Source organism: Poecilia latipinna, unplaced genomic scaffold, assembly GCF_001443285.1.
Source record: "Poecilia latipinna isolate Pla-1442-1.1 unplaced genomic scaffold, P_latipinna-1.0 Scaffold3403, whole genome shotgun sequence".
In the NCBI taxonomy this organism is placed as follows: Eukaryota; Metazoa; Chordata; class Actinopteri; order Cyprinodontiformes; family Poeciliidae; genus Poecilia; species Poecilia latipinna.
The window spans coordinates 1-16,008 of NW_015116019.1; the positions used below are offsets into that span (position 1 = coordinate 1).

General features: G+C 46.1%; 2 protein-coding genes and 1 long non-coding RNA gene across 4 annotated transcripts in view; 2 read left to right on the plus strand and 1 right to left on the minus strand.

Annotated features, from left to right (window-relative positions):
• Positions 1-6: 6 nt before the first annotated feature.
• On the plus strand, positions 7-5,213 carry LOC106940889 (scavenger receptor cysteine-rich domain-containing protein SCART1-like). 2 transcript variants are annotated; one of them, XM_015023756.1, is made up of 6 exons: positions 7-137; positions 398-712; positions 966-998; positions 1,077-1,198; positions 2,060-2,071; positions 5,154-5,213. In XM_015023756.1, exons 1-6 carry the CDS (start codon positions 11-13, stop codon positions 5,211-5,213), a joined length of 669 nt encoding a protein of 222 aa, XP_014879242.1. In that variant the 5' UTR covers positions 7-10. The 2 variants fall into 2 exon arrangements, with proteins under 2 accessions (XP_014879242.1, XP_014879243.1); XM_015023757.1 differs by lacking the exons at positions 2,060-2,071; positions 5,154-5,213 and adding an exon at positions 1,296-1,471 and having other exon boundaries at positions 1,077-1,199.
• Positions 5,163-16,008, plus strand: part of LOC106940888 (T-cell differentiation antigen CD6-like) — a 21,738-nt gene continuing 10,892 nt past the window's right edge. Inside the window, exons 1-9 of the mRNA XM_015023755.1 lie at positions 5,163-5,318; positions 6,461-6,520; positions 8,842-9,123; positions 12,173-12,487; positions 14,245-14,301; positions 14,404-14,520; positions 14,945-15,061; positions 15,169-15,270; positions 15,447-15,518. Coding sequence (XP_014879241.1) covers positions 5,267-5,318; positions 6,461-6,520; positions 8,842-9,123; positions 12,173-12,487; positions 14,245-14,301; positions 14,404-14,520; positions 14,945-15,061; positions 15,169-15,270; positions 15,447-15,518 — 1,174 coding nt within the window. The 5' untranslated portion in view covers positions 5,163-5,266. The remainder of the gene's footprint in view (positions 5,319-6,460; positions 6,521-8,841; positions 9,124-12,172; positions 12,488-14,244; positions 14,302-14,403; positions 14,521-14,944; positions 15,062-15,168; positions 15,271-15,446; positions 15,519-16,008) is intronic.
• On the minus strand, positions 5,568-6,454 carry LOC106940890 (uncharacterized). Its single transcript, XR_001423220.1, has 2 exons — positions 5,886-6,454; positions 5,568-5,823 (listed from the first exon to the last, which is right to left on the minus strand). It is a non-coding gene; the product is annotated as an uncharacterized LOC106940890 (long non-coding RNA).

A 16,008-nucleotide genomic window follows, 5' to 3' on the forward strand; every position in this document is an offset into this window, starting at 1 on the left:
AGTTCATATTATGAAGGAAATCGTTGCACCTCACGACAGCAAGTGCTTCCAGGACTGCGTGTACCGGGACCGCCGTCTACAGAACTGCTTAGAGACGTTTACGGCAGGATGCAACGTTACCACAGAAGTGGTTTGTGGTGAGATTTCCTGATTCCCCAAGACAATAGCACATTTATGTTGAAACTGTTTTAAAATGAGGAAGATTCAGTGGTGAAGTTGCACCTTTAACTTTATGAAATGAAACCATATTGATGTTGTAACAGTTGAGGAACTCTAGAGACTGCAGGTAAGAGTCTCTTATCTAGAATCTCTAGAATCAGTAATTTCTGAATTCAGTCATTGGATTGTTTTCAGGTGTGACCTTCCTGCTTTAACATCCTGCTCATGTCGTCTTCAGGTCATCAGTCCGTTCGGCTGGAGGGACATGAGGATCAGTGTGCCGGGCGGGTGGAGGTATGGAAGGACGGGAACTGGGGCACGGTGTGTGACGACAGATGGGACCTGAGAGAAGCCAAGGTGGTTTGCGCCCAGCTGGGCTGTGGGACCGCTCTCAGGGTGACGGGTCAGAATGGATTGTTCCCTCCAGGGAGCGGACCGATTCACCTAGACGAGCTGAACTGCACTGGGAACGAGCAGAACCTGTGGTTCTGTCCGGGTGTCCAGGAAAACTCCGACTGCGGACACAAAGAGGACGCTGGTGTGGTGTGTTCAGGTCAGTCTGATGGAGTTCACCCTGCAGTCAGTGGATCGCTGGTTTGATTTCCGTTCTACAGCCTTTGTTTGTATTGTTGGCTCCTGCTGGTGTTGGTCAGAAAAACTGATGGTGCAACATTGCTGCCTTGCTCCTGTCAGTCTGCCCAGGGTAGCTGTAGCTTCAATCCAGTATCCACTATCACCAGCATGTGAACTGAAATCTATGCTGTACAGGTCAACTTGAAACTTTTCTCTTCCTGTTTTCCCTGCAGAATCTAAGGCGTTGTTTAGAATAACTACACCAGGTACGACTGAGTTGATGAATTTTCAGCAATTTCAGCTGAGTCTTTGAATCTTTTCATACATTTGATGTTTGTCTTTTGCTCCAGCTCCTCCATCAGCCGTTTATTCTCCAGAATATATCGCCATCATATTGCTGTCCATTCTAGAGTTTCTTTTTGCCATCCTCAACATTTTTCTCTGCTGCCGTTACTTCAAATGGCACCGTAGGTCCTCGCCTGGTAAACATCTGAATCTGTAGCAAATCTGTCATATCTGCAGTGAATCCAGCAGTAAAGTTTGTTCTAATATTGTTTGTAAAGATGAGCGAGGTGAGAAGAAGAGAGCAGACGCTGGTGTGAAGAACCAGGTGACTGTGAGTGTGTAGAATCCTGAAGATGGACCAAAGCTTGAAGAAGCACAGACTCCAACATCCTGATTATTGGTTTAGAAAACAAGTAATAAAAGGAATGTATATTAATAAACACTGTAAAAAATGTTGCATTATCATCAGGGGCATCAACCTGCCCCTGATCTTTGGGCCTAAAGAGGATGAAGATGATGATGATGGATGATGATGATGATGCAGGATTTCATGTATAATAAGTCTGGTGGGCCACCAGGCTACTTACTTGCACTCAACCACCGGGCTTAGCAAGTTTTCTGGGGCAAAAACTTGCTAAGCCCGCTGACAAGCACCTGGTGGCCAGGCTTAGCCCAAAGAGGAGACATGGGTCCCCCTTCCCATGTGCTGTGGGAGGGGCGAAGAGGGTTGGGTGCAGTGTAGGATGGGTGATGGCCTAGGGTGGGGGTCCTGACGATCTGTTCCTCGGCTGCAGATGCTGGATTTTGGGACGTGGAATGGCACCTCTCTGGTGGGGAAGGAGCCAGAGCTAGTGTGTGAGGCTGAGAGGTTCCACCTAGTAATGGTCGGCCTCACCTCGACGCATGGCTTGAGGTGCCATAACACCTCGAGCCATGTGTCCTTGAGAGGGGTTGGATATACTTCCACTCTAGAGTTGCCCCTGGTGAGAGTGGGCATACTTGTTGCCCCCCATCTCAGCGCCTGTACGTTGGGGTTTACCCTGGTGAACGAGAGGTAGCCTCCCTCCGCCTACGGGTGCGGGGATGAGTTCTGACTGTGTGTGCTTACGCACTGAACAACAGTTCAGATTATGCACCCTTTTTGGACTCCTTGGAGGGGATACTGGAGAGGTAAAGGAAGGTAATTTTATTTATATTGCACATTTTCAGCAACAAGGTAATATAAAGTGCTTTGACAGGAATTAAAAGGAAATACAAACAAAATAAACCAAAGGAAAGAGCAAAAGAAGAAAAATAATCTAATGTTGATCCTCCTGGGGACTCCCTTGTTCTACTGGGGGACTTCTACACTCACGTGGGCAATGACAGTGAGACCTGGAGGGGCGTGGTTGGGAGGAACGGCCCCCCTGATCTGAACTCGAGTGGTGTTCTGTTGTTGGACTTCTGTGCTCGTCACGTATTGTCCATAACGATCACCATGTTCAGGCATAAGGGTGTCCATATGTGCACTTGGCACCAGGACACCCTAGGCCGCAGTTCGATGATCGATTTTGTGATCGTTTCATCGGATCTGCGGCCGTATGTCTTGGACACTCGGGTGAAGAGAGGTGCGGAGCTGTCCACTGACCACTACCTGATGGTAAGTTGGCTCTGGTGGTGGGAGAGGAAGCTGGTCAGACCTGGCAGGCCCAAACGGGTAGTGAGGGTCTGCTGGCAATGTCTGGCGGAGTCCCCTGTGAGATGGAGCTTTAGCTCCCAGAACTTCAAACACGTTCCGGGGGATGTGGGGGACATTGAGTCTGAGTGGACCATGTTCCGTGCCTTCATTGTCGAGGCGGCTTATTGGTTCTCCGGGAGTATGAGGTACCGGGCCCTTTGATACGGGCTGTCAGGTCCCTGTACGACCGGTGTCAGAGTCTGGTCCGCATTGCCGGCAGTAAGTTGAGCTCGTTTCCGGTGAGAGTTGGACTCCGCCAAGGCTGCCCTTTGTCACCGATTCTGTTCATTACTTTTATGACCAGCCGAGGTGTTGAGGGGATCCATTTTGGTGGCCTTAGGATCGCATCTCTGCTTTTTGCGGATGATGTGGTCCTGTTGGCTTCACCACGTCGTGATCTGCAGCTCTCACTGGAGCGGTTCGCGGCCGAGTGTGAAGCGGCAGGGTTGAGGCTCAGTGCCTCCAAATCCGAGGCCATGGTCTTGAACCGGAAAAGGGTAGAGTGCCTTCTCCGGGTTTAAGTATCTCAGGATCTTGTTCACGAATGAGGGAAGAGGGGAGCAGGAGATCGACACGCAGATTGCCGCAGTGTCTACAGGGAAGCGGGCGCTGCACCGGTCCGTTGTGGTGAAGAGAGAGCTGAGTCTAAAAGTGAAGCTCTCGATTTACCGGTCGATCTACGTTCCTATTTTCATTTACAGTCATGAGCTTTGGGTCATGACTGAAAGAATGAGGTTGCGGATACAGGCGACAAGTTTTCTCCGTAGGGTGTCTAGGCTCTCCCGTAGAGATAGGATGAGAAACTCGGTCATCCGGGAGGGACTCAGAGTAGAGCCGCTGCTCCTCCATGTCGAAAGAAGCCACCTGAGGTGGTTCAGGGGTCTGGTCAGGATGCCTGAGCCACCTCAGGTGGGACCTGATGAGTTCAGGTCTTACCAGTAGGATGGGAAGACCCAGGACACCCTGGAAGGGACCATGTCTCTCGGCTGGCCTGGGAACGCCTTGGGATTCCCCTGGAGGAGCTGGAACAGAGGCTGAGGAGAGGGAAGTCTGGGCCTCCTTACTTAGGCTGCTAGCCCTGCGACCTGACCCCGGATAAAGGGAAGAAGATGGATGGATGGATTGGTGGTGGTGATGATGATGATGGATGAAGGAGAAACTGTTTTTGTCCAACCAGCTGCTGTGGAAAACGTTTCCATTCTCTTACATAGGAGAGTCCGACGAGAGGGTCCGACCAGAGGGTCTCCGACCAGAGGGTCTCCGACCCTCTGGTGTTAATCTACACATCAAATCCCGTCCTGTCAGATTAACAGAACATATCTGACAGGTTTCCTCCAAGCATTCATGTTTTCTGTCAGGAGTTACACGTGTAACAGAGACAGTTTTCCTGTCCCTCAGCGTCTGACCCCATCAGACACACAGTGAGTTTTGGTGAAACATTAAATCCCTGCTCTCACTACTGAAGGCATTTCCTCCAGAGAGGAAACCATTTTCCCAAAATAACTCAGCCAAAGGTGGGAAATGCTTTGAATGCAGCAGATGTGAAATGAGCAAATGTTTCCCTTTATGTGCCTAACGTCTCTAATTCAGAAATACCAGTCAGCAAACTGCCAGAAGTGGAATAACCAATAAAGCCACGTTTCAAGAAACCAAAGGAACATTGTCACTTGCATAACTGGCTTGTATAGGCTTGTGTGTTGAATTTCTCTTTCTGTCTTTAGGTCTGGCCCATGTTAACAGGTTGGAGCTGTTTCTGCATTTCTTCCTGAACTGAAAACTGTTCATTTGTTTCATCCTCACTTAACTGTTCTTCATCGTCAAGCCAATCGTCCAGATTGCTGCAATCTCTCTTTTTCTTACTCTAGTCAGTTGCCAACAAGAGCAACACGAGGATCATCAGGTGGATCCAGCTCCAGCTGTACGACTGCAGTCACTGGATCTGCTTATCCTGGCGTCGGTCCTGACCCAGTAAAATAGCTTGCAGTACCTGCTAGTAGGACATAGGGGGCGCTTACTTATTTCATTTAAAAGTGTCTCTGGATTGGACCCAGGGGAACTCCACGTCATGTTTTTACATTCCTGAACTAACCCTCCTCAGCATAAAAGCAGAAAACACATTTTACTTGTGTTATGTTTCTCCTCCACTGAGTCAGCTGCTGCTGGGGCGAGTCCAGCAATCAGAAATCTAGTCGGAACCATCCAAAGTGGTTCTGACTGCCTGAACGGCTGAGTTTGACTCAGTCATAATGTCAACCAACAACTTTATTCACAAAACAGGAAATGAAGACAATGTTTTTAATCTTTTTTTCTCCTTTATTTCTGCAAATGTTCCTGCAGTTTCAGTTAAAATCATGTTTCTGTGGTTTTCTTATAGTTTTAAATGATTTTATTTTTCATGCTCAGCCGTTTTTGAAAGCAGAAGAAGAGAGTTGGAGCCTCTGATGTTTCACTTCCTGCTGCGATGCAGAGTTCAGTCTGAGAAGAAGAAGAAGAGGTTCATGTGGAGGATCACCTCCTCGCTGTGACACCAAGATGAAGCTGCTTCAGTTCCTCTTCATCCTCCAGCTGAGCTCGCTCTCTCCAGGTAAACTTTACATTCACAGGCTGAAAGGCAGAGCTGGAAACAGCAGGACTGCAGCTGTTACCTCCAGATGAAGATGTTACTTTGAGCTTCAAGTCTGTTTTATTGCTGATTGTAACCCAGATGGATTTTTCTGGATGTTCATCTGGTCTCAGCTCTTCGTCTTCATTGTGTTTTTTCTGTATTTGGAATAAGTTTCCTTATAATTAAAGCATTAGAGACGTTTATTTGTTTCCAAATACCAACGTCTAATTTCAGTCTTTCCTTCCAGGGTTTTTATTTCTGGACAAATTAACTTTTTACAGTCTGCTTTCAATGCAGTTCAAACTGGTTTCCAGACTGGGAAGCTGGTTCTGAATCTGGACAAGACGAAAGCCATCGATCTGTTGCTCTCCAGCTTCACAAACCGATTCTAAAAATCTGGGTTTTATTTTAGGGTTTCCTTTTTAACGCACACAGAAAATGAAGGTCGTGTTTTTGATGGATCCTGATCGTCTGTCAGAAGGAACTTGGTGTCAGCAGCGTTCTGATGGATCATGAGATGTTTTGAATGTGAATGCTTCACCAAACCTCTCTTTGTGCTGTCAGGTTTGGACTAGGCCGCTCGCAGCGTCTCAACGTCTCTTGTAGAAAAAACCATCACTTGATGATCCAGGTTTATAAAAGTGGGCTGCAGCTGGTTTAACTCCCTGTTGCTGCCCGTTCTTTACGCTGCTGCAGGTTCTTGGTGTTGGGCAGAGAAAGGGAAGCGAGGATTCAGAGATGGAATCGGCTCCTCATCGCATTTCTTTGGATTTTATCGAGCGCTACTTAGAAACGTGATTCTACCACTGCTTTTAAAACGTTTCTAACTTGTTTTAAAGTCGAGCGAATGTTTTGGTTCAGTTTTCTTTTGTGTAGCCAGGTTGTTGTGTTGTATGTTGCTCGGGTCTCTCTTGAAAATGAGATCTAGATCTTAGTGGAGTTTTAAACAATGAAAAATCAAAACTAAAGATATTTAAAGGTGGAGGTGAGGCAGCTCTGATAGTTTCCCTCCATCGACTGCAAACTGAATCCTGTTGTACATATTCTGTGTTTCTGCAGCTTGTTGCTTCACAATGCTGCTCTTAAATTAAAAACTAAACTCCCTTTATTCATCATTTCAGCTCTTCTTGATGCTTCCACTCCAGATGCTGGGGTCCAAGTGCCACCTGAAGACATGGACGGTGAGTAAGACGTTGATCTGCAGCCTTTCCTCCCGACAGAGAGCCAAACTCATGTCCTGCTGTTCTGGTGCCGGTGGTTCGGCCCGCATCAGGCGCAGCAGCATGCAGTGTGATGCTGCGGCGGTGGCAGGATGTGGGGTGACCTGCTGAGGAAGTGCCTCTGGGCGATGCAGCAGCTGCAGCGCTCCCACGCAGGCTGGCGTCAAACACGCTGCAGTTATTGAGACAAACAGGTTCAGCCTCAGATCCTCACTTTACCCGCAGAATCACAGGAAGGGAAACACACCACTACAGGAAAGGGAGCAGAATCGCACTCTGACAAGAAAACCTAAATGTTCTGTCACGGTTTTCTAAAGTGTGGAGGAGAATCATGAGCAGTGAAATGTTTTCACAAAGTAGTTAATCAAATACAGAATATAACTCAAAATGTGTATTTGCATGCTTGTCTTAATATTGTTAGGCTTCAAAGTTCAACCACTTATTTTGTGTTTTCTTGTATTTTTCTGAAATCCGACCATCTTGATGCTTGATGTGCTGCCTGTGATTGGCAGATATATATATGTATATATTTTCTAACACCTGGTCCCTAGTGGGTCAGGAGCTGCTGCTGCATCTCCAGCTAACGTTCCAGGCAAGAGGCGGGTCACTTGGACAACACACACACACACACACCCCTAAGGAGAATTTAGAGAAACCAATTAACCTGACAGTCATGTTTTTGGACTGAGGGAGGAAGAAGGAGAACCGGAGAGAACATGCAAAGACCCAGCCTGGGAATCTTGGAGGGGTGTGTGTGTGTGTGTGTGTGTGTGGGTGTGTGTGTGTGTGTGTGTGTGTGTGAGCATTCAGAGCGGCCACAGATTGTGAGAATTAAAGTCCCACAGTCTTTCTTGGTTCTGTCGGATCCATGTTCTCTGCAGTGTTTCTGCTCTTTGGTTGGTGGCAGAAATGCGACGGCCTGCAGTCGGAGTGAAGCTGAAAGGTGCGGCTGAACCGTCTCACCAGCCGCCTCCATCAGATGGAAGCAGGACTTATTTTTAGTTTCTCGCTGCAGCTCCTTCTTCCTTCTGGATGTTTCTGTTATTCCTGAGAAAAGTTTTTCTCAGCTCCAGCTGTCGGCCCGTTTCCCTCAGGATGGATTTTATTCCTTATCGATTGGTTTTTCTCTTGAGCCCATCAGGTCAGAGGTCAGTGTAACTTCAGCATCTATGTGGGTTTAAGTCCTCCAACAATCAGTTTTCATTTGACTTTAAGGATAAATTAATGCTTGTTTTATCACTTTTATCTAATTTTATTTTTGAAATTAGACTAAATTTGTAATATTATGAGAATAAAGTAGAGATTTAACTCCTACACAGTCAGTCAGTTCTGTGTTAAACCCAGTGAAGTTCCACTTTTATAATGAAGCAAATCGACTGTCTGTATCAGAACCCGGCTGACCGGGCCGCTCAGCAGGTGGTCAGAGCGGCCCGGCTGGCCCGAGGTTCTAACTTTCCTCTGCTCACCGACTTTGTTCTCAAAGTTTAAAACCATTCCCTTCGCTTGATGCTGATACTCCGTCAGAGAGGAGTGTCATTGCTTTTCTGATTAATCAATAAATATACACAATATGGTCAAAAGTTTAAAACATGATTGTTCCAGTTTGCTGTTGCAGTACCAGCTGTTGAAGTCCAGTGAATTCATGATAATAACCATAAATGGTGCTGGGGTGAGGAAAGAGCTGCAGAGGTTAAAGGTTAAAATAACAAACGTTTCAGAATCACACAGACGATGGAGGCTGACCAAGCCTTGACTGCTGGGCCCAAAGGTTCTGGATTACTACCAGAACCATCTGAGTAGAAGCGGTGTTGGAGAAACGCTGAGCAGCATTCAAAGGCTCTGCAGGAAACAGACGATTAACAGAGACGTGTGTAAAAAGGATCTGCACAGAAAGTTAGTCTCCTTCTCCTCTGGTAGAGGTCCGTCCGTCCGGTAGAGGTCCGTCCATCTGTCCTCTGATCTGATCTGACCTCTGATCACAGCGTCTTCCTGCATCGTTTCCACTGCTGTGTCTCTGAGGTCGTGACCTTTAGTTGATCAGCGCCAAGTATCTGAACCACAAGCTTTGCTGCCAGTTAGGATAACCGCACATGTTCTGCAGCTCTGCTGAGACTATTTAACATCATCATCTGTTTATCATGCTACGCCGATGACGCTCTGTTCTATGTTTCTAAAATCCTTCAGGTTGCTGCAGATTTCTGTCCAGATTTGTTCCTCAGTGGATGATGTTTGAGTATCTTCTCAGTTTTCATCCTCTGCTCTGTGACCCTCTGTGCCCTCAGACGACCCTTACGTTCATCACCTCGGCAGCACATGCAGGTGGACTCTCAGGATGCCTGGGAACAGGAGTGGGGAGGCGGTTCCACTCCCACCGGACTATTTAGACACTCTGGCTGAGTGGATCTGCCAGGACCTGAAATGCGGAAGAGTTCATATTATGAAGGAAATCGTTGCACCTCACGACAGCAAGTGCTTCCAGGACTGCGTGTACCGGGACGGCCGTCTGCAGAGCTGCTTGGAGACGTCTACTCCAGGATGCATCGTGCTCACAGACGTGGTTTGTGGTGAGACTTTTCTGATTCTTCAGGAAAACAAACAGTGGTGGAGGCCTGACGGTTTGGCATTTTGCTGATTGCCATCATCAAAGTCATCGGTAAACATCAAACTCGCCCTGTGAAAGTATTCGGCCTCCTTGAACTTTTCAACCTTCTGCCACTTTTCAGGCTTTGAACATAAAGATCTAAAACTTTTATTATTTTGTGAAGAATCAACAAGTGGGACACAATCAAGAGGTGGAACAAAGTTTATTGGATATTTTAAACTTTAACAAATTAAAATCCTACAGAGTGTGGTGTGTAATATCATTGGCCCCCTTGCATTAACACTCTGTAGCGCCACCTTGTGGTGTGATTACAGCTGCCATTGTTTGGTTTTGTCTCCATCAGTTTCGCCCATTCTTCCTTAAAACAGGAAGAATGAGGTTGGATGGAGAGTGAACAGCAGCTTTCAGCTCTTCCCACAGATTCTCCATTGGATTCAGGTCTGGACTTTGACTAGGCCATTCTAACACCTGGATACGTTTATTTGTGAACCGTTCCATCATGTTTGGGATCTTTGTCTTGTTGAAGGTAAATCTCCGTCCCAGTCTCAGGTCTTTGCAGGTTTTCTTCCAGAACGGTTCTGTTTTCGGCTCCATCCGTCTTCCATCAATGTTTTCCATCTTCTCTGTCCCTGCTGAAGAAAAGCAGCCCAAACCATGATGCTGCCACCGCCATGTCTGGCAGTGGGGATGGTGTGTTCAGGGTGATGAGCTGTGTTGCTTTTATGCCAATCATATCTGACCAGAGCTCCTTCTTCCACATGTTTGTGTCTCCCAGGTGCTTGTGGGAAACTTTAAACCAGATTTTTATGGCTTTCTTCTTCTGGCCAGATTTATCCACTGTCCCACTGACTGTTGTCCTATGGACAGACTCTCCCACCTGAGCTGTAGATCTCTGCAGTTCATCCAGAGTGATCCTGGGCCTGTTGGCTGCATGTCTGATCAGTCTTCTCCTTGTTCCAGATGAAGGTTTAGAGCAGTGGTCCCCAAACTACGGCCCGCTGGCCGGATCCGGCCCGCCTCCACACTTGGTGCGGCCCCCTGAACAATACCAGAGAGCATTCAGAGTTTTTTCATATACCGTATTTCTGGACTATAAGCCGCTATTTTTTTCCCTAAGCTTTGAACCATGCAGCTTACAGCCCGGTGCGGCTTATATGTGGATTTTTCTTCAACCACCAGGGGGCTCTTTAGCAGGAAGTGAATCATTGGAAGTCAGAATTGGAAATAAAAGAAGAAAGCGCCATTAAAACAGAATTAGGTTTTAATAGGGAATTAAAATTTGAGAATGTTGTTGATCAGTTAAATAGCATTGAGGGGAAAAAGAAGATTTTTAGTTTTTTTTTTAAATACTGGGATAATTATGAGAATTTGAGGTATAGATATTAGGATCCAGTAGATGGCAGTAGTGCAACAATAATGGATGCAAGCTGCTGTTGAAATCTAAAGAAGAAGAAGGAAGCACCCATTTTCATTTAGCACATGCTAGTAGCAACATGAAGGATCAGCACTTTTACTGTTAGTTACTGTTCAGAAACTACCGTAATCAGTTCAGTTAAATCTAAACTTGGCAACTTTTTCTTTTTCAACCGTAATAAATGTGATATTCAATTGCCCTTTTATGACTCAGATTTTGGCTGTCCGCCCCTCTGCTGCATCGCTGTGGAAAACCTGGAGCGGCAGAGAAATCTGTGGTTTATATGTGTATGTTTAGTGTTTTTTAAAAAAAACTTTGGGGTTGCGGCTTATAGTCTGGAAAATACGGTATTTATTTCATAAATAGTGTTATTTCCTGGATTTATTCTGTGAAGAACCCAGAGAGGGTTATTTGATTGTGCTTTCTGGAAAACAAGAAATTTTTACATGTAGGCTCCTGCAGTCGTCTCACTGTTTCTGTTACAAACTGACTTTGGGCTCCAGCAGAGAAGGGGAAAGTTATGTGGCCCTCAGAGGAAAAGTTTGGGGACCCCTGGATTAGAGGGATGGCCGGGTCTGGGTAGATTTGGTCTGATGCTCCTTCCATTTCAACATGATCGCTGCTCAGAGCTCCTTCAGATGTTTAAAGCTCCTTTTGCATCCAAAACCGGCTTTAGTCTTCTGGGCCCTGCCTGCTGTGGGTCCTTGGCCTCCATGATTCTCTCTGCGCTTTAAACACAACCAGAGACGATCACAGAGCAGGTGCATTTATACGGGCCTCGATTACACACAGGTGGATTCTGTTCATCATCATTAGGACAACGTTGGATCATTCAGAGACCCAAACTGAACGGCTGGACTGAGTTTGCTGCACTGACGGTAAAGGAGCCCAATCATATTACACGCCACACTTTGCAGTTTTTTATTTGTTAAAAAAGTTTAAAATATCCAATAAACTTTGTTCCACCTCTTGATTGTGTCCCACGTGTTGATTCTTCGTAAAATAATAAAATCTTTATGTTTGAAGCCTGAAAAGCGGCAAAAAGTTGAAAAGTTCAAGGAGGCTGAACGGCTCTGTGACAGATCTATGTTCCATTTATTACGTTTCAAAAGTAACTGAACATTTGGGCTTTAAGCCTTAAAGGCATTCAGTGTTTCAGCTGATCTTCAGTTTTCTGCAAGTTTGTTCCAGATCTGTGGTGCATAGAACCTGAATGCAGCTTCTCCATGTTTGGTTCTGGTTGCAGAACCAGAACCAGAACCAGAGGGGTCTGAAGGTTGATGCAACAGCAGATTAGTATTTTTTCCAAATGTTCTTTAGCTGATAGAAGGCTGACTTTGTAATGGCCTTTATGTGGCTCAGATGGTTCAGGTCAGAGGTCAACCTGATCTCTATTTTCCAGCTGGAACAACAGAAGCTATGTGTTGACTCTAGATCTGTCACTCTAGATCTGTCACCGTCAGGGGGGCATTTCTCCACGGAAACTTTACCGGACACAACCTTCGCTTTACTGGGATCAATGATGTCTGAATTCAGTCATTGGATTGTTTTCAGGTGTGACCTTCCTGCTTTAACATCCTGCTCATGTCGTCTTCAGGTCATCAGTCCGTTCGGCTGGAGGGACATGAGGATCAGTGTGCCGGGCGGGTGGAGGTATGGAAGGACGGGAACTGGGGCACGGTGTGTGACGACAGATGGGACCTGAGAGAAGCCAAGGTGGTTTGCGCCCAGCTGGGCTGTGGGACCGCTCTCAGGGTGACGGGTCAGAATGGATTGTTCCCTCCAGGGAGCGGACCGATTCACCTAGACGAGCTGAACTGCACTGGGAACGAGCAGAACCTGTGGTTCTGTCCGGGTGTCCAGGAAAACTCCGACTGCGGACACAAAGAGGACGCTGGTGTGGTGTGTTCAGGTCAGTCTCCATCAAACATCTGGTCTGTTGGACATGAACTGTCCAAGCTGACGTCTGTCTCTGCCAGTGTCCACATTTGGACACAAACTCGTCTTGAGGATGCGGTGATGAGGCTTATTTGGAGGAGCTGCAATCATTTGAAATGTTTTTCACAAAATGAATGAAAACTAAAGATCAGGGCCGTGCAAAAAACTTTTTTCTCACATGACGTCGTGGGCGGGGCCTAAAATCACTACAAATGCAAATAAAAGTTTATGTTTGGCAAATAACTTTTTAAGTTCACGAGACAAAAATGAGTTATTTAATTTAGAAAAAAGATTTTTAAACAAAATGTTTTGCTTTTAAAAAAGAAATAATTACAATTCCAAAACTTTTGATTACAATTTTATTTTACTTAATTGAGGTTCGTTTTTTTTCATTGAATAATTGGGAAAAAATAAATAAATAACTTCATACTCTGTGAACCAGACCCTAAACTTAAAGTCTGGTTGAGTTTTTTCCTTCATTAATGACTTTTATTACATACATTATATCTATCATGGTAGTTCAGGTGAGTTATTTTTAATTCTAAATGAATATCCTTGTTGGATTTTATTTAAGTGCTATTCTCCTTCAAGCTACATTTACCTAACGCCAGAATTAATGCAATGTACTTTATGCAGCAAAGGAAATTAGACATATATCCATTATGGAGATGATCGGTTTTGGACGGGCGATGTGCCCCTATTGCATAAGCGATACTGAAGAATGACTGATATCATTAACGATACAGGGAAGAAGCTTTTTGTTATCTAGCTTTGCTAGCAGAGTCGTTAGCTAGCAGCTAGCTAATAGCACAACAACAACAGCCTGTATGATAAAAATCCTGAATGATAGATAAGAACAGTTTCTCCTCACCTGGCTGTCTCCTCCCCTCAGTAGTTCTTCAGAGAAAGGCAGACAGAGGCCTGTCAGTGTCTGTTGTATTTCATTTCCTCTCTGCTTAAACCGCTGAAGCAGAAACGAGACTTCAACGTTTTCTGTCATCTGACCAGCAGCAGGTCTGCTCCACTTTATTCACCAAAACGTTTTAATTCACCAGAAACTGATCTGTAATCTGAACGTTCGCTACGTTCAGCTCCAGTTAGCCGCCTTATCTCACTGTGGAGAGGCAACTGGGTCACGGGCAAAAGGTCAAAGGTAACAAGGTGACCGGAAGGCTTATTATGTTGTAGAAAAAAACAAAACAATAATTTTAGTACATGTTATTATGTCAGAAGAGGGCTTAGGAAATAATACAGCAATAAATAAATAAATTGACCAAAAGGGCCCTTGGGGGCAAGGAGCAAAAGGGGCAGGTGCTCAAGCCCCCCTAGCCCCCCCCCTCCCTCAAAAGATACAAAAATATCAACAAGGCTCAAAGTTAAATTCCCATCTGATTCCACTTCCATTCCCCCAACCATCTTGCCATCATCAAACCATGCTACCATCAAATTATCAAACCATCCTACCATCAAACCATGCTACCATAAAATTATCAAACCATCCTACCATCAAATTATCAAACCATCCTACCATCAAACCATGCTACCATCAAATGATCAAACCATCCTACCTGTCTTTTCTCCATTTGTTTTAATGTTATTTTTGGATCCTTTCACCTTAAACCAGCAGTTTCTGTGTGTTTGCTTCAAGTAATAAAGAATCTGAAATATTTGACCTTAAACCTAAACATTATGGATTAGCTTGAATCTTTTCTTTTCCTGTTTTCCCTGCAGATTCGAAGGCGTTTTTTGGAGTAGCCACAGAAGGTGTGACTGAGTTGATGACCACAGGTGAACATTTAAGAGTTGAATTTATTTCTTAAAAGAGATCAATGGACTTTCAGGAGTGTGACTGAGTGAACCTGAACCTCTGATGTCCGTCCGTTGCTCCAGCTCGTCTTGCCGGCGCTCCGTCGCCTGAACATCTCAGCATCGTGGTTCTGGCTCTTGGACTGCTCGTTTTTGCCAGCCTGAGTTTGGTTCTCTGCTGCCTTTACAGGCGACAGCACGGTAGGTCCTCCTCTCCTAAAGGTCGAATCTGCAGCAAATCTAGCAGTAAAGTTGCTTTTAACATCATTAGCAAAGTTGAGATCGGTGAGGACAACGGAGCAGACGGTTTGAACAACCTGCGGACGATGAGGAGGAGACGATGAAGATGGACCAAAGCTTGAAGACGTGTCGGCTCTAAAATACTGATTATTGTCAGTGATTTATTAAACAGAAAAACCCATTTATTTATGAATGATTTATTCTAAATGGAATGTATCTAGTGAAAATAGAAGTACTCTGGTGATGGTGGATCAGCGTTTCCTCCTGATGATCTGCTGAATGTCAGACTTTCTGAAAGCTTTGATTTCCTTAAATATCTGGATTTCTCCATTTTGTCCTCCTGAGTTTTTGTTTTTCTGAAATCTCGTCTTTGGTTTGTGTGCAGTGTTTCTCCTGCAGCAGACTCGCTCCAAGCAGACGGCGCCCAGCGATCCTCCTCTGAACCTCTACAAGGTGAACCAGAACCTGGTGAGAGCCGGTCCCGCCCCGCTGCAGACCGTCGGTGAGTCCGGAGCGTCTCCGACCAGCAGCTGCTGCAGCCACCTGCTGCAGTCCTGCACAGTGACGGCCAGACCGTGGAGTCGATTCATTCATGTTTCTGTCTCAAAGTCCCGTCCGACTCCAGGACCGTGTGGAGCCAGATCAGGAGAGCGGACGGCGCGTCAGGAGACCCAGACCGTGAGCCGTCTGCCAGGATGTCCACCTTTCACAGTGAGACAACTTCCTGTTTCCTGCTCTGCTTTTGTCTCTGGCCGTTTGCTTCATGATAATTCTGCATGTCTGCGGTTTGGAGCTGTGCTGCACTTTGTGTCAGCCTCTGCAGACTGATGCAGTGAAACTGCTGCAGGCTTCGTGATCAGACTGATGCAGCCTGCACTTCTCTGCAGATTCTCAAAGATACAGAACAGACCTGAAGCCGCCAGCGAAGCCTTCAGCCCTGAGGGGCCTGAGTGAGGAAGGTGAGTCAGTCTGCAGGACCGAGTGCATCTCAGCAAGCTGCTGCGGCGTCTCAGCAAGCTGCTGCGGCGTCTCCACCAAGCTGCTGCGGCGTCTCAGCAAGCTGCTGCGGCGTCTCCACCAAGCTGCTGCGGCGTCTCAGCAAGCTGCTGCGGCGTCTCAGCAAGCTGCTGCGGCGTCTCAGCAAGCTGCTGCGGCGTCTCCACCAGAATTACTTTACGAAAAAAAAATATATACTTAATTTGGCCCGGACCTAAGTGTTTAGTTTGCTAACTAAATATTTAATCTGAAATAAATATTTAGTTAGCAAACCAAATTCAGACTAAATATTTGACCCCCTAGGGAACGGACGCTGCTTCCTGGTTTTAACCATAAACATGAACATGTAGACGCCTCATGGGGCGGGTCATAGGTCATGGGGCGGGTCGGCCCGTTGCTGCGATACGTAACAGCTTCCGCCATATTGAATGTGGCATCTCTGCCAGTAAGCTA

Excerpts from the sequence above, each read along its gene's own strand:
- LOC106940889 (XM_015023756.1), top strand. The coding sequence starts at position 11 with ATGAAGGAAATCGTTGCACCTCACGACAGCAAGTGCTTCCAGGACTGC. Across the intron at positions 138-397 it reads TACCACAGAAGTGGTTTGTG|GTCATCAGTCCGTTCGGCTG; the intron begins GTGAGATTTCCT and ends TGTCGTCTTCAG. Across the intron at positions 999-1,076 it reads GTTTAGAATAACTACACCAG|CTCCAGCTCCTCCATCAGCC; the intron begins GTACGACTGAGT and ends GTTTGTCTTTTG.